The 17,416-nt window shown below is 35.6% G+C and overlaps 1 protein-coding gene across 15 annotated transcripts in view; it reads left to right on the top strand.

The window, feature by feature from the left end:
- PDE10A (phosphodiesterase 10A) overlaps positions 1 to 17,416 on the top strand; it is a 390,743-nt gene that overhangs the window by 315,623 nt on the left and 57,704 nt on the right. For all 15 annotated transcript variants that reach the window (XM_069010130.1, XM_069010126.1, XM_069010134.1 and 12 more), the window contains 3 exons: positions 3,842 to 3,870; positions 14,775 to 14,895; positions 16,802 to 16,851. In XM_069010130.1, the coding sequence (XP_068866231.1) occupies positions 3,842 to 3,870; positions 14,775 to 14,895; positions 16,802 to 16,851 (200 nt within the window). The remainder of the gene's footprint in view (positions 1 to 3,841; positions 3,871 to 14,774; positions 14,896 to 16,801; positions 16,852 to 17,416) is intronic.

Raw genomic sequence — 17,416 nt, 5'->3', positions numbered from 1 at the left:
ATTGTTCATGTAAAATAGCTAGAATTCATATTTTGTCCTGCTTCAGGGAAGGAAACACTGTGCCACCAGTGATCAATCTAATGAATATTCCCTTTCAATGTCTATGTTTAAACTAACTGACTAAGTTAGTTTTCTGTGAAGTAACACTACAAGTGCTTCTGAAATGTGAAATAAATCCAGACAGTTGAAAATCAGGAAAGCTGTTCAGGTCCTCTTAATGAGATTGTGCATTAAGAAGCAAGAACGTTTTTGAGTTGATGGTTTGAAATTTCTGTTGCATATGTGTGATAGTTACTGCTTTAGGGAACTCACCCTCAGCTGAGGTGTCTTTGAAAGATCTTACAAATGCAGTGGACACATGAGCTGCCGGATTCAAGAAGTCTAAAACAAGAATGCAAATTGCAATTAAAATAGATTGACCAATTTCATCTGACCAATGCCATTCTACCACAGAGATAATTAAACCTAGTAAACTTTATTTCAGGGTGGTGAGATCAGTCTACACAAACTTATGCGGAATTTCTATTGATCTATAGGTGTATGACACTTTTCAAGGGAAAAAAAGGCAGCAAATATATCTGTGCTGGTCTAATAGCATTACAAACAACTTGTGTCTTATTATCTGAAGCCTAAAGCAAATTTTCAAAAGAAAAATTATTAGGTCAATTGGATATCTACTGTGTGGGAAAACACTCCTTAGGAAACTGTGACTGTAGAGCTATCTGGGATCTCATAAACAGAATTAATCCTGAGCATTTGTTTGCTGTCATCAACAACAATAGTGTACTAGCAGTAATATTTAACTACACAGAAAAAAGAACAGCATGAGACCAGGGAGAAAGTCAATGTTGTTTTTCCAGAAGAGTTCCTGTGATAAAACTAACTGGGCATTAGAATCATTGCTTCCATGGTAAATGCCTCAAAATTTCATGTCTGAGATGTTGAAAACTTGCTTTGTATTAAAGTTTTCTTTGTGATTACTCTGGTTTAGCACCTTGCAGTTGTCAAAAGCTTATTGGCCTTTGTTTTGTTTTGTTCTTTTTAAATGCATGCATAAAACTCCAAGTAAGAAATGGGATTTTTTTTTTAATGTGCAGAATTAAATGGAAATTTTTCCCATTAAATGAACAGTTACACAATTTAACACCTCTTCACACACACCCCAACAAAAAGAATCCCAAGCCAAAATAAACCTAGCCTCATTTATACTGTGCTGAAAACAAACTTCTGTGAATATTTTTCTGTCTGTTACTTTTCTTTCTTTCTGCTTCTTACTATCTTATTTGACTGGATTTAGTACAGAAGCTTTCCCAGATGGATGCTGTCTTTAATTATTATAATGATTATTACGCATATCTGTAGTGTACTGTGCAGTTTTTAATTAGAATTGTATAGGTAGTTAAGCTGAAATTGCAGTGGCAGTTATGTCTTACAATGGTGTGATGGGATAGAATTGTGATGGTAGTTATTTATGTTCGATATGTTACAATACATTGATTTTGTTCCAGTAGAGGGAGATCACTAGTATGATTTACCCATGTTTTTCCATATATACATCACTTGGGTAAGAGGATGCAGGGTTGAAGTTAATTTGGAAGATAAGAAGATAAGATTTTAATTTTTTTTTGGGGGGGGGGTATAGTTATCCAGGGTGCTAAAGGTACTGAGTGAGAGACAAAACAGGTGGTAAAGTTAATTCTGATAAATGCTGACTACTTTATATGGGGAAAGTAATTTTACACATACAGCAGAGGGGTCTTAGTTATAATTTTGAGTGAGTGATATCAGTATTACAGAATATAAATGTTTGAAAATGCTAGCCCAGTGTTTAGTAACTATCAAGAAACAAGTAAAATGTTAGGTATTATTCCTTTCAAATAGAGAGAAACTCCCTAAATTATCCCTGTGTCATTCTGTAAGTCCTAGTTGTGTTCTCCTGAGCTGCAGAATTACCTGTAATTCTGGACTTCCCATTCCAGCAAGATGCAGTGGGACAGAGGAAGTAGAAGTGGTGAGAGTTACCTGCAGCAAAACAGACCAGTCTTTTCAAACCAGGAAAGGTTTAGATGGGGTATGAAGCAGAGAAGGACTTGCTTGAGAGATCTGTAGAATCACAGGCTCCATAAATAAGGTGAATAGAGGGCATCAGATGAAATACATAGTGCACAGATTCAAAATAAAATAGTTTTTCTCGTATTATGTGTTTGAACTGTGGAGCTCATAGAATTTTGAGAATGCTGAAGACTGGTGACTCAGGTTTAATAACCAGCCAAACAAAATCTAACACCCCTCCTACCCCATAAAAGTGTGAGGAAGAAAACCCCATCCTTTAAACAGAAAAGTATCAACACTGATTCAAGAAATGTTTAATCCACTGGTTGCTGAAAACTGAGAGTATACTCCAAGGAAATTGTCATGTCATCACTCTGTTTTCTGCTGTTCACATTTCCTGTTGCTCAGTGTCAGAAATCAGGTAGTAGGGGAGATGGATTTTGAGTGTAGCCCTGGCTGTTCTTGTAACTGGTATGTAGATTTGTCTGGTTCAGGAAGATAACATCACTGAACGTGGCAGAGCATGTGTTACACATTGCATTGCAAGCAACAGAACTGCCTTAAAGAGCTGAGTTAAGTTTATGTCTGTGTTCTGCATGTGTAAAATAGCTGCAGATCATTTGACTGGGGTTAAGAGGAGACAAATACTCATTGTTGTGAAATATATTGTCTTCCTTGGCATCACTCAATTTTGAGGGGAAATCTGTATTGCTATAGAGAATTCTTTCACCAGAAATTGTGTATTAAATATGTTTTCTAGAAAATGTGGGTTTTTTTCTACCTTTATTGTTTAAAAGTTCATCTTAAATGTCAATATATGAAGAGCCTTTGGCAAATATAAACATATGGTATTTTCTGTGAGATTAAATCTATTTCCTGACTTAATTTTAATTTCTGAAGTATAGTAATTTGATCCCTAAGAGCAAATAAAAGGTTACAAATAGTTCTCTTCATGTTTTCAGAAACAACTAATCAACTGGAGGTTTGTAAATGTATGCTTAAGCTACTTTTGGTGTGGTTAAACTGAAAGTTGGAAACTTCTCCTGTGGCAGTTGTATTCTTGCTGTATAGCTGTTTTCCCATCATTTTCAGAAATACTAAGTATTTTAGCTGGTGCTCTGATATTGTACCTGTGTTTATTTATATGTATTAAATTTACCAAAAATGCATGAAAGTCTGCATTTGAAAGGACAAAATATTATATTTTGTGTATAAATAAAATAAAATAAAATCTTGTAATCTATTTTAACATGTTATGCCAGATCACATCAGTGATATTCTTCTTTGCTTATGGCTACAAGACGTTTTTTTCACATCCAAAGAAGTCGACAGGACTAGCATCTTTGATATTCAGAACAGGAGGTTCTGAATAAGGCTGCTCACTAGCTTCCCTGTAGGATATTGGTGGCATATATTTGGTAGCAAAGGTGTTTAATTCTCAGACTATGCAGTACTATCAATAGCCTTACTGAACTGGAATGTAAGTGTAGTGTTTTGCTGGCCTGTGCCAGCTTCCCTCTGAATTCTGATATGTATGAAATTTTGTATTCTTATTAAGTCAGGATAGAATTCCTAAGTACATTGTCCTAATTTCAATTGATTGTTAGCTTTAGAAGTTTTTAAAAGATTGTAAATGCAGGCCAGTCTCAGGATATTTCAATCACTTTATGGAACCATGTTAGAAAAGTTTTGTACATATGTGAAAAATTGTTTGAAGTTTGTTATCTTGTTCTTCATTCAGCCTAGAAACTTCCTAGTGTGCCTAATTTTTTGGTTTGTTTCTTTTTAGATGAAATGGCTCCTAAAGAAGTCAGCAGGGTAAGTGCTGCTCTCTATCCCCTCTAAAAAGAAGTGGCCCACTGTTCACTTAAAATGATTTTTTCCACAGGCTCTGATCAAGATTTAACTCTATTCCCTGGTTATAGTGGATCTCCAGAGAAAAAAAATGCTGTACAGGCTGTCTAGAGAAGAGTTAATAAGGAAAATAAGTATTAGGAACACTTGATTGCCTGTAAATAAATTGAAGGGTATTTTGCATTTAGAGTTCTCCCAGTGCTATTTTCATGATCCAATTTTAAAAAGGTACTTCATGGAAACCAGGAAATTCATGGGACTTTGAACATAACATCAGACTACTTAATCAGTGCAACTGCCTCAATAGATGGCAAGCATAAAAAGGGAAGAAAAATGCCCTATTTAATAACTCCCTTTTGAGATGTGCTATGCTACGATGAGTAAAATTCTCTAATTTAAAATATTTTGCAGTGTTCTGCGTGAAATGTAATGTAAAATTCTAAAAAAAAACCATATTCAGTAACAGATAACCAGCCCTAGCCTTACATCTTATTGACACTGTGTCCTGCAGAATATTGTTCCATGATTGAGGACTAATTACAGGGATCTGTTAGGAATGAGTGCCTTTTCTGTGAATGAGAAAAGATCAGTACAGGACAATCTGTTGCCCCCAGATGGGTCCAGTCATCCTGAGGGACCCCATAAGATGGGGACACCCTTATTGCTTTCTGAGGTGGAATCATTCTGTTTTCTAAACTTCTTGAATATCTTGCATAAACTATTTCATGTTCCCAGGAGAAGCATAGTAGTGTCAGACACATATTAAAAACAGGGCAGGTTGAAAGACTGCAAAAACTGTCTGGGTGGTCTTTCAGTAGAAGTCCTTTGGAAAATGCTAGAGTGTGGAAGGAGTGGAGAACTAAGGCTGGTAGTGGAAACCTCAGTTTTGTAACTCTGTGAGCAGAGGGCTGGGATAAGGGGGAACTGAATTTCACCTCATACATACAAAAAAGAAATTAAATGTTGTCTAAAATGAGTTTACTCAAGCAGATGTTTTCCATATACATGATGTGCCATGGATTTGTAAGGGTGTTGAGAATTTTGGTGAAAATTAGTATGTTTTAGTAATTCATTAATTTTCAACATTGTTTTTGTTCATCCCTTAATATGCTACTGTTATGACAGTGAATACATTTTGGTGTAACCTAGAATTATTGTTAGTAGAATATATTTATATATTGTTTTGATTTCAAAATAACTAATGATCTGCCGAAAAATCTCAGAAGCTCTAATTATGTATGTGGGAAAGTTTCTTTTAATTGTCATTAATTTACTAGATTAACATTTACCTAAAACTCTGTAAAACGAATTTACAGAATATACAGAATATATCTTGATTACCTTATCTGAGCTACTTAGGGCAAAGAAAGCAAGTTCTGAAACCCTGAACTCCCCAAGTCTGCCTTGCCAGTCACACCCTGTGTCTCTCAGACTGGTTGCAGCCATCTCAGCCCCTCAAAGTCATATCTAGTGGCTTAGAGTTTCCTAAAGATGGATGGGCTGCCACTTGAAGCCCTGGAATCAGTAGGGTGCAGATGATACTTCAGATGTTCTTTAGTAAACATTTTCTCCCTTGTTTTTTTAACCATCAATCATTGTGCACTTGGTATGTATACTGTGTTGCACTGCTATTTGGTTTGGCTTTTTTTAAAGTAAAGTACTTGAAGGTACTTAGTAACACACCATGCTACAAATCAACAGGTTTGTTTGTTATATTTTTGAATAATGACATGCATAATAATGTAGACCATTGTAACACATCCTCTTTCTTCAGCAGCAGCTAAAACAGATACCAGTTTAATTAAAATATGACCATAAATTATAATTTAAATTAGGAAAGTTCTGTACATGAGTAATGCTTTTCAGACAAAAAGACATGTTCACGATGACTGAAAAATTATGATTTTTGAAGTCATTAAGTGTTATATTTTTAATTCCTGAAAACATCTGCAAGAAGCAGCTTGTATCATAGGGAAGGAAAAATTAAGGTTAGTGAAATGAAATTTATTGCAGAATTAAATCACTGATTGCTTAAAAATACCATGTTAACTAGAAAACAGGGTAGGAATATACTGAAAAAATCTTTAATTGTTGGACGGAAATTTCAGTATTTTCAAGGGTTTTCTGTTGCAATTTCACAGTGAAAATTTAAGAAATTTCGAAATAGAAGTTCTGAATTCCTGTTGTATAGAAACTGCATTTTGAATATATTATCATTTTTAGCTTTTTAGTAGAAAATTGAAATAAAGCAAAAAACCTGGCTGTAGGCGCTTCATTTCAAGTTTTGAAAGAAGGAGAGACGAGAAAGGAGGAGAAGACAGGAGGAAACTTCCACATACTTTAAATTTTGAGAATTGTAGAATAGAAAAGAAACTTTTAAAATTTTATTATTTTTAATTCTGGTCTCCTAAAGGCAATTTTGTCAATATTTTTGAGTTCAGAAATGATATGTAAAGATTTCCTTATTTGGCCTGACCTAACATCTGATGGGAGATGGATGGGAAAGATTTCCTGATTCCTGTAGACTGCTTTTGGCATAAGAACAGCTCTGGTTACAAAATACCTCATGATCATCTGTGACCAGTGAACCTGTGAACTTTTTTCTGAGTACTAGTTTCCAGTGTTTATGAAATATATGTAACTGGGGACAGAATCTCCTTTTCACATGATGTAGCATTGGGAACATCCTTGGAAATGCTGAGTTTCTTCTGCTGACTTATTGTGCAGATGTGTGTTGGCTGATCCCATCCATCCTAGCTACATAAGTGGTTTTCTGGGCAGAGGGATTTCAGAAAGAAAACCAACTATTGAACTACTTGGATGAACAAAACTTAAGCTGAATACTTTGTTCTTTTGCTGTTTCATCTGCAAAAGAAACGAAAATAGAGGAGTGTGAGTTCAAGCGCTAAGTGCATATGTATTCACGTACATGTAGACTAAAGATGTAGTTCTTTTACAGCATCAGTGAAAACAGTGTGCTTTGGAGACATGTTATTCTTTTCAGTTGGCAAAAATAACCCCATTCCTTCATGAACTATAGCCAGAATTCTGTTCTACGTGCTGCTAAGTTTCCCGTGATCACTGTGTGCTCTTTTGTACCTCAGATTCTGAAGTTTAAACGAAAATACTCAATGTTCCTGATATGATCACGGCAAAATTAGCTGTTCATTTTGCTTAATAACTTTCCATTCCATGTTTACTTGAACAATACTTCCAGTGAGGCTGCCTTTTGGCAAGTACCTTTGCTTTGTAAACTCTGGCAATGCCAACAGCAATTCACTTTGCAGAAGTTTACCATATAAACACCAGAAAATAATTACCTAGCAAGTGACTTGCTCATTTACAGTACTTTATTCTTGGAAACAGGACTGATACTTTAATCCTCATCTTTCCCCTTTTTGGACTTGCAGCCTTTTGGCAGCTGCCTTGGCACCAGCCAGCACCCAGCACAGTATGTCACTGCCAGTCACAGAATTAGCAAGTGTGTTTTCAGTAAATAGTTGCAGTAATTGCATGCATCTTCACTGTGCAACTGATAGTAAAGGTTTGGGCTCTTTATGACACATTGGCAAAGCAAGTTCGTTCCTTGTAGTATCTCCTTATTAAAGATGGGATTTAAATGTTATCACGCTGTCCCAAGAAATGAGAGCAAATTAATCCAAAAGTTGAGGGAACTAGAACAAATATAAATATATATATAAACATATATTTAGCCTTTAGAAGTGTTGCAAATGGCATTGCACCTATTGTCACGAGAAGATGCTTGTATAAGCTGACTTCTTTAAAAAGAAAACCTTGTGAATCCTGTGGTAGTGATAAGCAACAGTGGTAGGAAAATGAAGAAGTTTATTTTTAATTTTGTACATGGTGTCTTTAGAGTGCTTGCAAGTCAAGTATTAGGAGGGAATGTCATTTTATAAAAAGCTTTTTAAAAAGAGGAGCAGTATTCAGCCTTGTCAAGTTAAACTGAAGCTCATTATGCTGTTTTATTATATAATCTTGTGAGGTGATATAATTGAGATATTCATGAAATTTTATGAGCCTTACAGTTAATAACAGATTATATGGTTGCTTCTATGTAATCATAACGTTCTTTTCTCATAAGTGAAGCCTTTGCTCTTTATGATGTATTTTTCCTATTGTGAAGCAATTTACTTCAGTGTTACCATTTGGTAACAGGGAAGGAGCTGATGGGAAGGTTAGAATGGATGTCAATGAGTGGGTGTTATGGGGCAAGAAACTTCTTCTAGGAAAGGTGTTCACCATCTCTCTGAGGCTTGGAAATCAGCTACATAAAAAGGCTGGGAAATGTGAGCCTTCAAAACTAGTGAGTCCTTTCTGTGCAGAATAAGAGAGCTGGTTTTCATCATAATAGGGCCTGTGCTGCCAAACATCATCTCGTATTTTCCCTTTCCTTTTGTTGTGAAGGTGTTTGATGGGTGAAGAAAAAATTCATAAATACCTGTGTATGGTGCTGCAGTGTTAAACTTTATTTACCATGCAAGTTCTAACCCATGTCCTCTCCAGTCAAAACAAGAACATACGTCAGACAAATGCGTGTAGGAGCAGTTTTCTCTGAGGCTATGTACAAGCATTAAAATTAATCACCTCAGCTAAGACTACTCTTTAGAGTTGCTTGCTTTCCAGTGTCCAAGTTTAATGAAAACTGGTTACTCCAGCCAAGCCCAGCTACCTCTTCTGATTTTTTTTTGAGTTTCCTCTCAAAGTTCATTGCTCCTCTGAAAGCCATCTCTGCACTGTAAGATTGCTTACCACTTTCTCCAGTCCAAGGATTTCACATCCTTTGGCTCAGCATTTCCACCTTGAAACAAGCAGTTTTGTAGGTTTTGGGGTTTTGGGGCTTTTAATGATTTTTTTAAATGAAGTCAAGATCCATATTTTTGTTTCTTCAAATCTGCAGTTTACATGTGTTTTTGCTTTTATTAGTGTAGTTATCTCGTGCTTATCTGTGCCCCAAAATAACAAACACCAGTTTCTATGCAAGATGGGAACTAGTAATGTTCCAGATAAACATCAACGCAGATAAACAATGCAAAATATTGCAGCCAAAGTACCAGGCCTAGCAAAGGTAGCAGTACACATAAACATACATGGCAAACACGTGCACAACCTACCTCACTACACATAAAAATGACCTGGATAAATTTTAGCATCAATTTAATTAAACAGGTTGGATTTTTTTTTTTTTTTCCCCTGCAGCTATTTCTTTCTTTATACTCACTGGCCATCAGAAGGGCAATAACACTACTATAACTAAAATAAAATAATTTCTTGCATTTAAAGAAGTAGGTGACTATTGTGATACTTACAAGTCTGGCCTTCTTTGTTTCTACACTAGATGTCTGAATACTCATTGAGGTAAAGTGTAGTGACACATGGAATGAAGATTTTAGGTACTTTTAAAATAAATGTCTCTTACAAGGCTGCCCTTGCCTTTAAGGGACTTAATCTAGCCACCAATATGTTCCTTTCTAGTTATGCATTATTTTGTGAGGAAGAAAAAAACCCAGAAACACAAAAGAATATTCTTCAGTTTAAAAAGCTACTTATTGTGTGGGCAAATAAAGTAATAGTGCCAAAATTCTTAAAGGACATACAGTATTTCTTTAGAAAAGATACAAGTAATTGAGTATTGATTATCTTTCCAGAAGATAAGTTATGGATGCAGCTGGAAAATTATATAGAGCAAGTCTCTTAAATCAGGATAGTAACTGTGCATATGGGATTTTTCATAATGTTACCTGAGAGAAGGGAAAGCTGATCTATTTCAGCAAAAGGAATCAAATAGTTTATTTACTTCTTTTTGTGGCAACAGTTCTTTTTTTAAGAAGTACAGAAGTGTTGCTGTTGGAAAATCACTTTTATAATGCAAGCATCAATGGCATTGAGAACTTAGGTATGTAAGACCTGTCTTTTTATACTTCTGGTCAAGTATGAAAATATCTAGCATGAAATATTTTAGACTGACATCTCAATCAAATGTTAAGTTAATTCAGACATTAAGACTTCAAACAAATGTTCTTTTTCTGTTTGGAAGGTTTTCTTAGTTTTTTCTTTAAATTCTTTCCCTGATTACTCTTGTTGCCAAGACTATAGTTTTATAGGAAAGAAAACTTGTATTGGCTGGAAGTTTATGAGGAAATTTTGGTCATTTTCAGTTCAGCAGCTGCCTATGTTCTGTAGTGTGCTAATAGAGAAGAGAGGAGCTGTCAGTTTTAAAAAGATGACTGAAGAACCTTGGGTGAAATCCAGTCCCTGCCTAAGGACATTCTTTTGTGTAAAATGTTGCACAGAATTACTTGAATTTATTATCTGCAAGTTTTGATGCTGCCATTGACAGTTTAATTTATGTGGTCTGAAGAAGTTGGTTATCTAAAATACTAAGTGGTGTAACCAGGTAGAGAATAGGTGTTTTAAACTCCTGTGTCTATGTACAATGTCCTTGGCCTACGTAAATCCTTTAGTCTTAGTGATTTCACATTGTTCAAGAACTGAGGTTCCTTATAAGAACCTCTATTTGCCCCAACAGATCCTAATCCTGGTCGAGGAATTCCTTCTTACCTGGACAGCTGAGTTCATTTTTTCTTTCCTAAGAATGTCATTTTGATCTCACAAAGTGTTTTTGTTGTTAGTTTTTTGAAGCTGTTTTAGTTCTTTTGTAGTTGGTTGGTTTGTTTGTGTTTTTGTGCTTTTGGTGGGGTTTTTTTGTTTGTTTGCGGTGTTTCTGTGTTTGTTTGGGTTCTTTTTTTTTTTTTTTTCTTTTCTTTTTGTCCTGCTTACACATCTTGGATTAAATATACGTCCTCAGTTTCAAGTGTGCCTCCATCTGTCCATGGTGTGGCCCCCTGTGACACCCCTAGAGTGCCTTGAAGTTGGATACAATTGGTGGCACTGGATACAACGTGTAGCATCGGGTCGCCCAGCCCTGCTGAGGCTCTTACTGTTCATCCAGGCAGCCTGCACAGTGCTGAGAGTCAGGCATTGCCCTTCACCTCCTGGCTCCTGTGGCATAGCAAAGGAAATAAGGGAAGCCTGGGATGGCACAGTTTTACAAGGACATTTGAGTTTGGTTGGTTTGGGTTTTTTTTTCCTTCTCCTCATCTATTGAATTTCTGCATCCCCAAAGTACATTTGGCTATGCCTCTCCACATTAAATGGAATTTGGGCTACTTGTTTATTCTAACTCTAGTCTGTGATAGGGTCATACACTTTGAGACCTGCAAAAGGACCAGGTTCTGTTGCAGAACCAGGCATTTGTTGCTCTGGAGAAAGAGCTCTGTAGTAGGGAGTAAGTGTTACATAGAAACTTACTCTTCTCATGGCTATTCATAAGATGTTTTAAGGAGTTACAGAGAAAACATATCAACCTCTGGATTATGTTATCACTTGTTGACCCTCTGCTGTATTAGTGAAGGCTTTTTGTTGCAGCAGAAGGGCTTTTTCTTTCCTGCAAAAGCATAAAATGCCTGTAGCACAGCTGCGCTATGAGCATCAAAGCACGGAAATTAATCTTCATTTCAGGTTTTTTTTACTTTAGATATTTAATTGTGTACTTGAATATTAGTTTCTCTATAAACGAATACTTAAAATTCATCTCACTCTACAGCATTTCAGTATCTCCTTTAAAGTTTATGTTCTTAGCCTGCTTGTTTAGTTCTAATTCACAAAACTATTCTTCAATCACCTGTCATGGGTTGTTGTCTTCTGTTGCACTGCAATATTCTAAAGACTGAGTCATATAAATATTTTTACATAAATCCTGAAAAAACAATCTTCTTTCATATTTATTGATTTAAATATAAATATTTATAACATGATTTCCCTTTTTAATTGTTAGTCCATTTTCATAGCTTTAAAACATACACAGCTACTAGAAATATGATGCTGGTGTGAGAGTGCTAAACTAGTTTTTAGTCCAGTTGAATTATTTTACATAATGTCACTGAAATTCAGAATTTTACAGTAAGTATACTAAAATACTTGTAGACACCGAATCTTAAATAGAAGGAAATCAGCAATGGGAAGAATGAATTAAGGAAAAGTTGATGAGTATTAATAATGTTTAAATTGCAAATTAAGAAATTGTACTTACTCCATATAATGGTGTATATATATAATAAATACTCCTTTTCCACCAAATGTGTTGAATTTTTTTGAGGAGCTGCTTTCCCAAAGTAAGTTTTACACCAAATATGCACAAGTCTGTGTTAGCAACCACATTGGGTAGTGCTTGTACCAGAGTTTGCTGATGACTTATTCAGTGTTTAAATACGTGGTTTCATAAAGACTATTGTGGTTTTTCGACCAAACATACTTGTGGTTATCCAATCTAAAATGCCTAGAACCTAATAAAAAAACTCTTTCACTCTACCGTAGTAAAAGGAAAAACATTGCACTGCATGACGGAGTAATTCTTTGTTGATGATTGATCTAAGTGGTAGAACTACTTAATTGTGAATCTGGACAAGTTGTATTCATCTGGCCAGTTGTGGGTCCCCAGATGGTCAGTACCAGAAGTGTGCCACGTAACAACGCCCTGCATTACACAGCTGCCATCTTTTCAGTGATGGCTGCGTGCAGTGGTTTGCCCTGCTTATAAAACATTTGCAAGCATATGTCGCAGAGGTGAGGACAAAGGGCACATAGCTATTATAGAGTTACTATGCATGTGGAACTGCTGCTTGATTCGAGGGAAAGCAGTTATTCTGCCAGGGCTGTTATGCCAGTGGGCTCATTTTGATGATGCGTTCTCTTAACGTATTCGCTTTAACCTTTGAAGATTTGATTTAAATCCTGACTGTGAGGCGCAGGCAAAGATATGTATTCATTTCCAAGTTCTGAGAAGGCATTTTTCCACATGATAAAGGCTTTGTGCATGTGTGCTTGATTAGCTGTTGTTGCTTTAGGATATGTGGCTACACATACTTTTGCAGACTGGGGTTAGCACGTCTGAATAGTGCAGACTCTTGTTCACCATTTTTCTGCTTTATGGCTACTTATGGCTACATATTGTAAGTATAAAAGCTCCACTTGCATGGATCTATGCTATTGTTTTCTCCCTTTGAATAATAATCATACAGGAGTAAATGTGGGACACAACAAAGGGCAGGCAGGGGAAGCTTGCCAGCTGCCATATGGTGCTAATAGTGGTGGTGGCATGCTGTATTGTAAACTCAAGACTTGCAGCAGTTTATGCATTTATGCAGTGTGACCTTACATTGCTGTCAAAATGTATAATCATCACATCATTTTACAGAAAGAATTATGAAGTGTCAGGTTTGTTATACATTGAGAATATTTGGAGTCAAATGTTCTAGTATGTCCGTGTGGAGCAATAGATTAATAGATTAAGAAGAGGTCATGGCAAAGATTGTGTATTCTCAGGAGCAATTTTAAAGTCAACATTAAGATCTGCTTAATTTAAAGAAGCTGGGGATTGATATTATCCAGCAAGCACTTTAGATATTTTGTTTGTTGAGCTTTTTGGGTTTTTTTGAGATGAAGCAGCAAAATGTACCCTAAATATATATATCTTTATATGCTCTGAGTTCATGACATAATGTGGTGTATGTATGAAAATAATAGTGGAAATAAAAGTTATATCATGAAATATATTGCGTAAATTTTGTGCTTAATCTGTCAGTAAGTGTCATATGTAGATGTTTACCCACATTTACAGACAGAGAAGATCTAGAAAGCTATTAAGTAGAGTTACCTATACTCACATAAACATGGGAGTGGTAGTGGGGTAGACTGCGGGACTCTGAACATTTATAGCATTTTTCCACAGTAGTTTATATTAGTCTGATCTATATTAAATTTGGCTCTGAAGTATGAATGAGCAAGAGAATAAGCCTTAGTCTTTCAAGCAACATTAATTTGTCTAAATATCACCAGCTTAATTTTTAGTTTAAGCAATGTAATTTACTGCATCATGGAGTTCAGTAAGTAATTGACCATATTACTTTCTTCAGTTACCACATTACCAGTTTTGGGCAGGGTAATGAATCTTTACTTAGTGCCAAGTATTTCTTTCTGTGAAATTATTGTTCGTGACGCGGTCATGCTACACATACATATTTAGTGCTGTTTTTATCAGCCCTTCAGAACTCGGGAAATGGATAAACAAATGCAGCTGAGCCCCTGAAGGGAGGCTGCATCTCCTTTCCTGTGAGATTTTAACCATGTCATGCTGTTCCGTCATACCAGCAATCAGCACCCCATGGCTCCCATCTAAATATCCTAACTGATTTGTAATCTGCCAACAGATTTGATTTGTGTCTGCCATCATCAGTTGAAACAAATGCCTATGAAGCCACAGTGGCTGGTGTGGTTTTGACTTGTGAATTTGTCCTTCACTTGGTTGATGCTAATTGTTTCTGTATTTGAAAGGCTGAGCTTCCTGAGCTACCACCACCTGAAAGCTCTGGTGCTTGGCACAGTTCCGTCATTTGGCACATGAATCTGAGGAGGAAGATGGTAGCTAAGGCAGTTGCTTTCTTCCTTTCCTGGTGGACTAGGAGCAAAAAAGGAAGGAGTTGAAGTCTACTTACTTTATAATTGTCATCTCTCTCATTTTCTTTAGACAATGTCCATGACCCTGGCCCAGTTTAGGTGATAATTAATTGCTCAGTGATGTTCTCAATGTGCTTTGAACAAATGTCTAATGGAACAGAGAGTGGAGTGCTGCGCCTCTTGCTTAGGAGTGACCTTGTTCTTCATGCAGCTGGATTAGGACAGCTCTGCTTGAAATCTTAACATATTATTTTTAATGAATTTGTATGTTTAAAACTTGCAAAATACATCTGAGTTATTCTAAAATGTTCTTCTCATCTTTGCTTCCATAGTACCAGGATACGAATATGCAAGGTGTAGTGTACGAATTAAACAGCTACATAGAGCAGCGCCTGGATACAGGAGGAGATAACCAACTGCTTCTGTATGAACTGAGCAGCATCATTAAAATAGGTAAGAAAGAGAATCAGATGTCTCTAAGCTGTTACTCAGCATCAGTGCACAGCACATTTCTTACGTGGTTTAATTAATAAAGACAGGTATTGAGGATAACAATGTTCTCATTGGATGTTCTCTCGGTGTGAACTTACTTCACCTTCTGTCCCTCAGTGAATCCCTGGCTGCACTTAAGTGAATTTTGTCTTTGGAGACAGTTGCATATCCAATTGCGAAATTATTGTCTCATGTTAAATGAACCAAACAATAGAATATTCTGGTTATGATGGTGTTTCACTTTCAATATTGAAAGTGAAAAAAAAAAAAACCAAACTATTGGTAATACCACTGCATACTTAAACTCCTTTTGAAACAAAACTGGAATGTCACTGGAAGAAGGCATATCCTCAGTGTGATCTCAGATTAAACTCAGTTGTTTAACTATTTTTTTCTATTATGTGAGTATCTTTTGTGGTAACAAAATACTGCACATGATCAAAATTAAAAATTAGAAACAAACAAAAAACTCTCAATAACAAAATCAGTGTAATTTGGCTTCTTTTTAGCCAGAGTGGATGGACTCAGACTTCAATAGGATGTGTCACAGTAAATTTCAGTCAACTCTTTAGAAAGGTTTTACCATGCCAGCTACTTCATCATTTTGTAATGATGAGTAATAGAATAGTTCTGGTTTATGTATATGATGCTTTGAAAGGACCTTTTCTATACTGATTTTGCTTAAGCTGTTATTTGGATATTGATGTCCAACTTACAGCAAATCAAATTTGTTCATACACAGCAAGTGAGAATTGACAAGACAGAGTGCTCATGTTTTACAATTTTCTTTTTTTTTTTCTTTTGCAAAGCAGGTGGGAGGGTGTTTTGTATGGTACTTCCTTTGCAGTACTCATTTGCCTTGTAGCTCAATATACTTAGGTACTACTGCTGAAGGATTTAAAATCCGAATGCAAAGTACTGTGCCCTCAATTCTTACCAAGTTGTAGAGTTGACAATGAGCAAGTAACTACACAGTGGAACTTTTTTCCTTTTGTCAAAGAAATTAAGAAAGCTGTTTGATTTGATTGCACACAAGTGCAGTTTTCCCCCTGAAATGTACTAAAACTACTCCTGAGTTCATTCATAAGACAATAGGTACCAGATATGTCTTTTTACTGGCTAGAATATTTATTAACTTTTGGGAAGACACATGCATGATCCAAAAATGTCTGTTGTGCAAAGCATGGTGAAAAACATTGTCTGCTATACACTGTTCTGATTTTGAGAGTAAGTTGTGATGGTTGGTTGACTAAACTTTTGAGAGTTTAAGGAACTTGACTTTACCCTGTTTCATACCACAATCTGAATCTGGTAGAAATCTAAAAAGTACAAACTTTCTAGTGCATGTCGGTATTTTTAAGATGGAGTAAGTGCAGAAAATAGAAACAGTTTGTTTGGAATCACATTTTTATAGCAGTATTTGTAACTCCTCATTTTCCCATGATTTTCTCTCTTAAGGCAAGGACAAATATAGCTTAACATTTACAAATGGCATTTATTTTACTCATAGAAATTATAATGGTATCTGACGGATTATATTGTAAATACACTTTTTAATGTTACTTCTATTGCATAAATTAATTTGCATTTACCAACATTAGGCTTTGGAGTATAGATGTATAAAGAAGTTGTTTCTAATTATCTTTTAGAATGCGGTAGATGTCAATGGAGAAAGCAAGAACTCTGTAGTACCTCCAGCTTTGTAGACTCTTGGAAGTTTTAGGGGGCACAGCAAAAGACCTTAACTTTTAGAATGGTAGATATTTGTCCTAAGTAGAATTGAATCTGTGGTTTCATCTCAAAGATGTTGTATAAGTTTGATTTATCCCTGGGAGTACAATTATTTCTTTTGTTATTGCTTTGGCAGCTACAAAAGCTGATGGATTTGCACTGTATTTCCTGGGAGAATGCAATAATGTAAGTATACTGGATTAAAATGCTGCTTTTCTGTACATTCACAAGTATGTTTTCTAATTTAATAATGGTAGTAATGAAAAAAATATTCACTGCATTTAGATCCTTGGCCTTTTTGGTTTCTTTAAGCTTTGGCAGTAATTTTATTGTTTGTCTGACTCTGGAAGCTTAACTTCTGATTTAGCCCCATTATTAATTCTCTTTAAGAAGCAGAAAACTTAACTTGAATTTACTATCTGCATAGCCTATTCTTTGCATCTAGTTATCTCCCTTTTTTTTTTTTTTTTTAATGTTAATTGTCAGCTGCAACTTGATAGTGAGATAATGTAAATTTCATATGTAGATTCTGGTTGGCATAAAATAAATGGTACATTTAAAATTTATGAATTCAATTAGTTTCTGATGTAATAATTCAAATAACAGTGAGTCCAAAATTTGTTCTTTTGTTATTTGAAAGTTAGAATACATTACATCTTTTTCTACCCAGTTTAATTTGTACAGCTACCATGATACAAGTCTTTGTAGTTATTTCAAATGGCTATCAAGAAGGAAATGCAGTTTAGTTCTT

Source organism: Aphelocoma coerulescens, chromosome 3 (genome assembly GCF_041296385.1).
Source record: "Aphelocoma coerulescens isolate FSJ_1873_10779 chromosome 3, UR_Acoe_1.0, whole genome shotgun sequence".
Lineage (NCBI taxonomy): Eukaryota > Metazoa > Chordata > Aves > Passeriformes > Corvidae > Aphelocoma > Aphelocoma coerulescens.
Note: the sequence above shows the minus strand (reverse complement) of the source record. Positions and strands in the feature narration are given on the sequence as shown.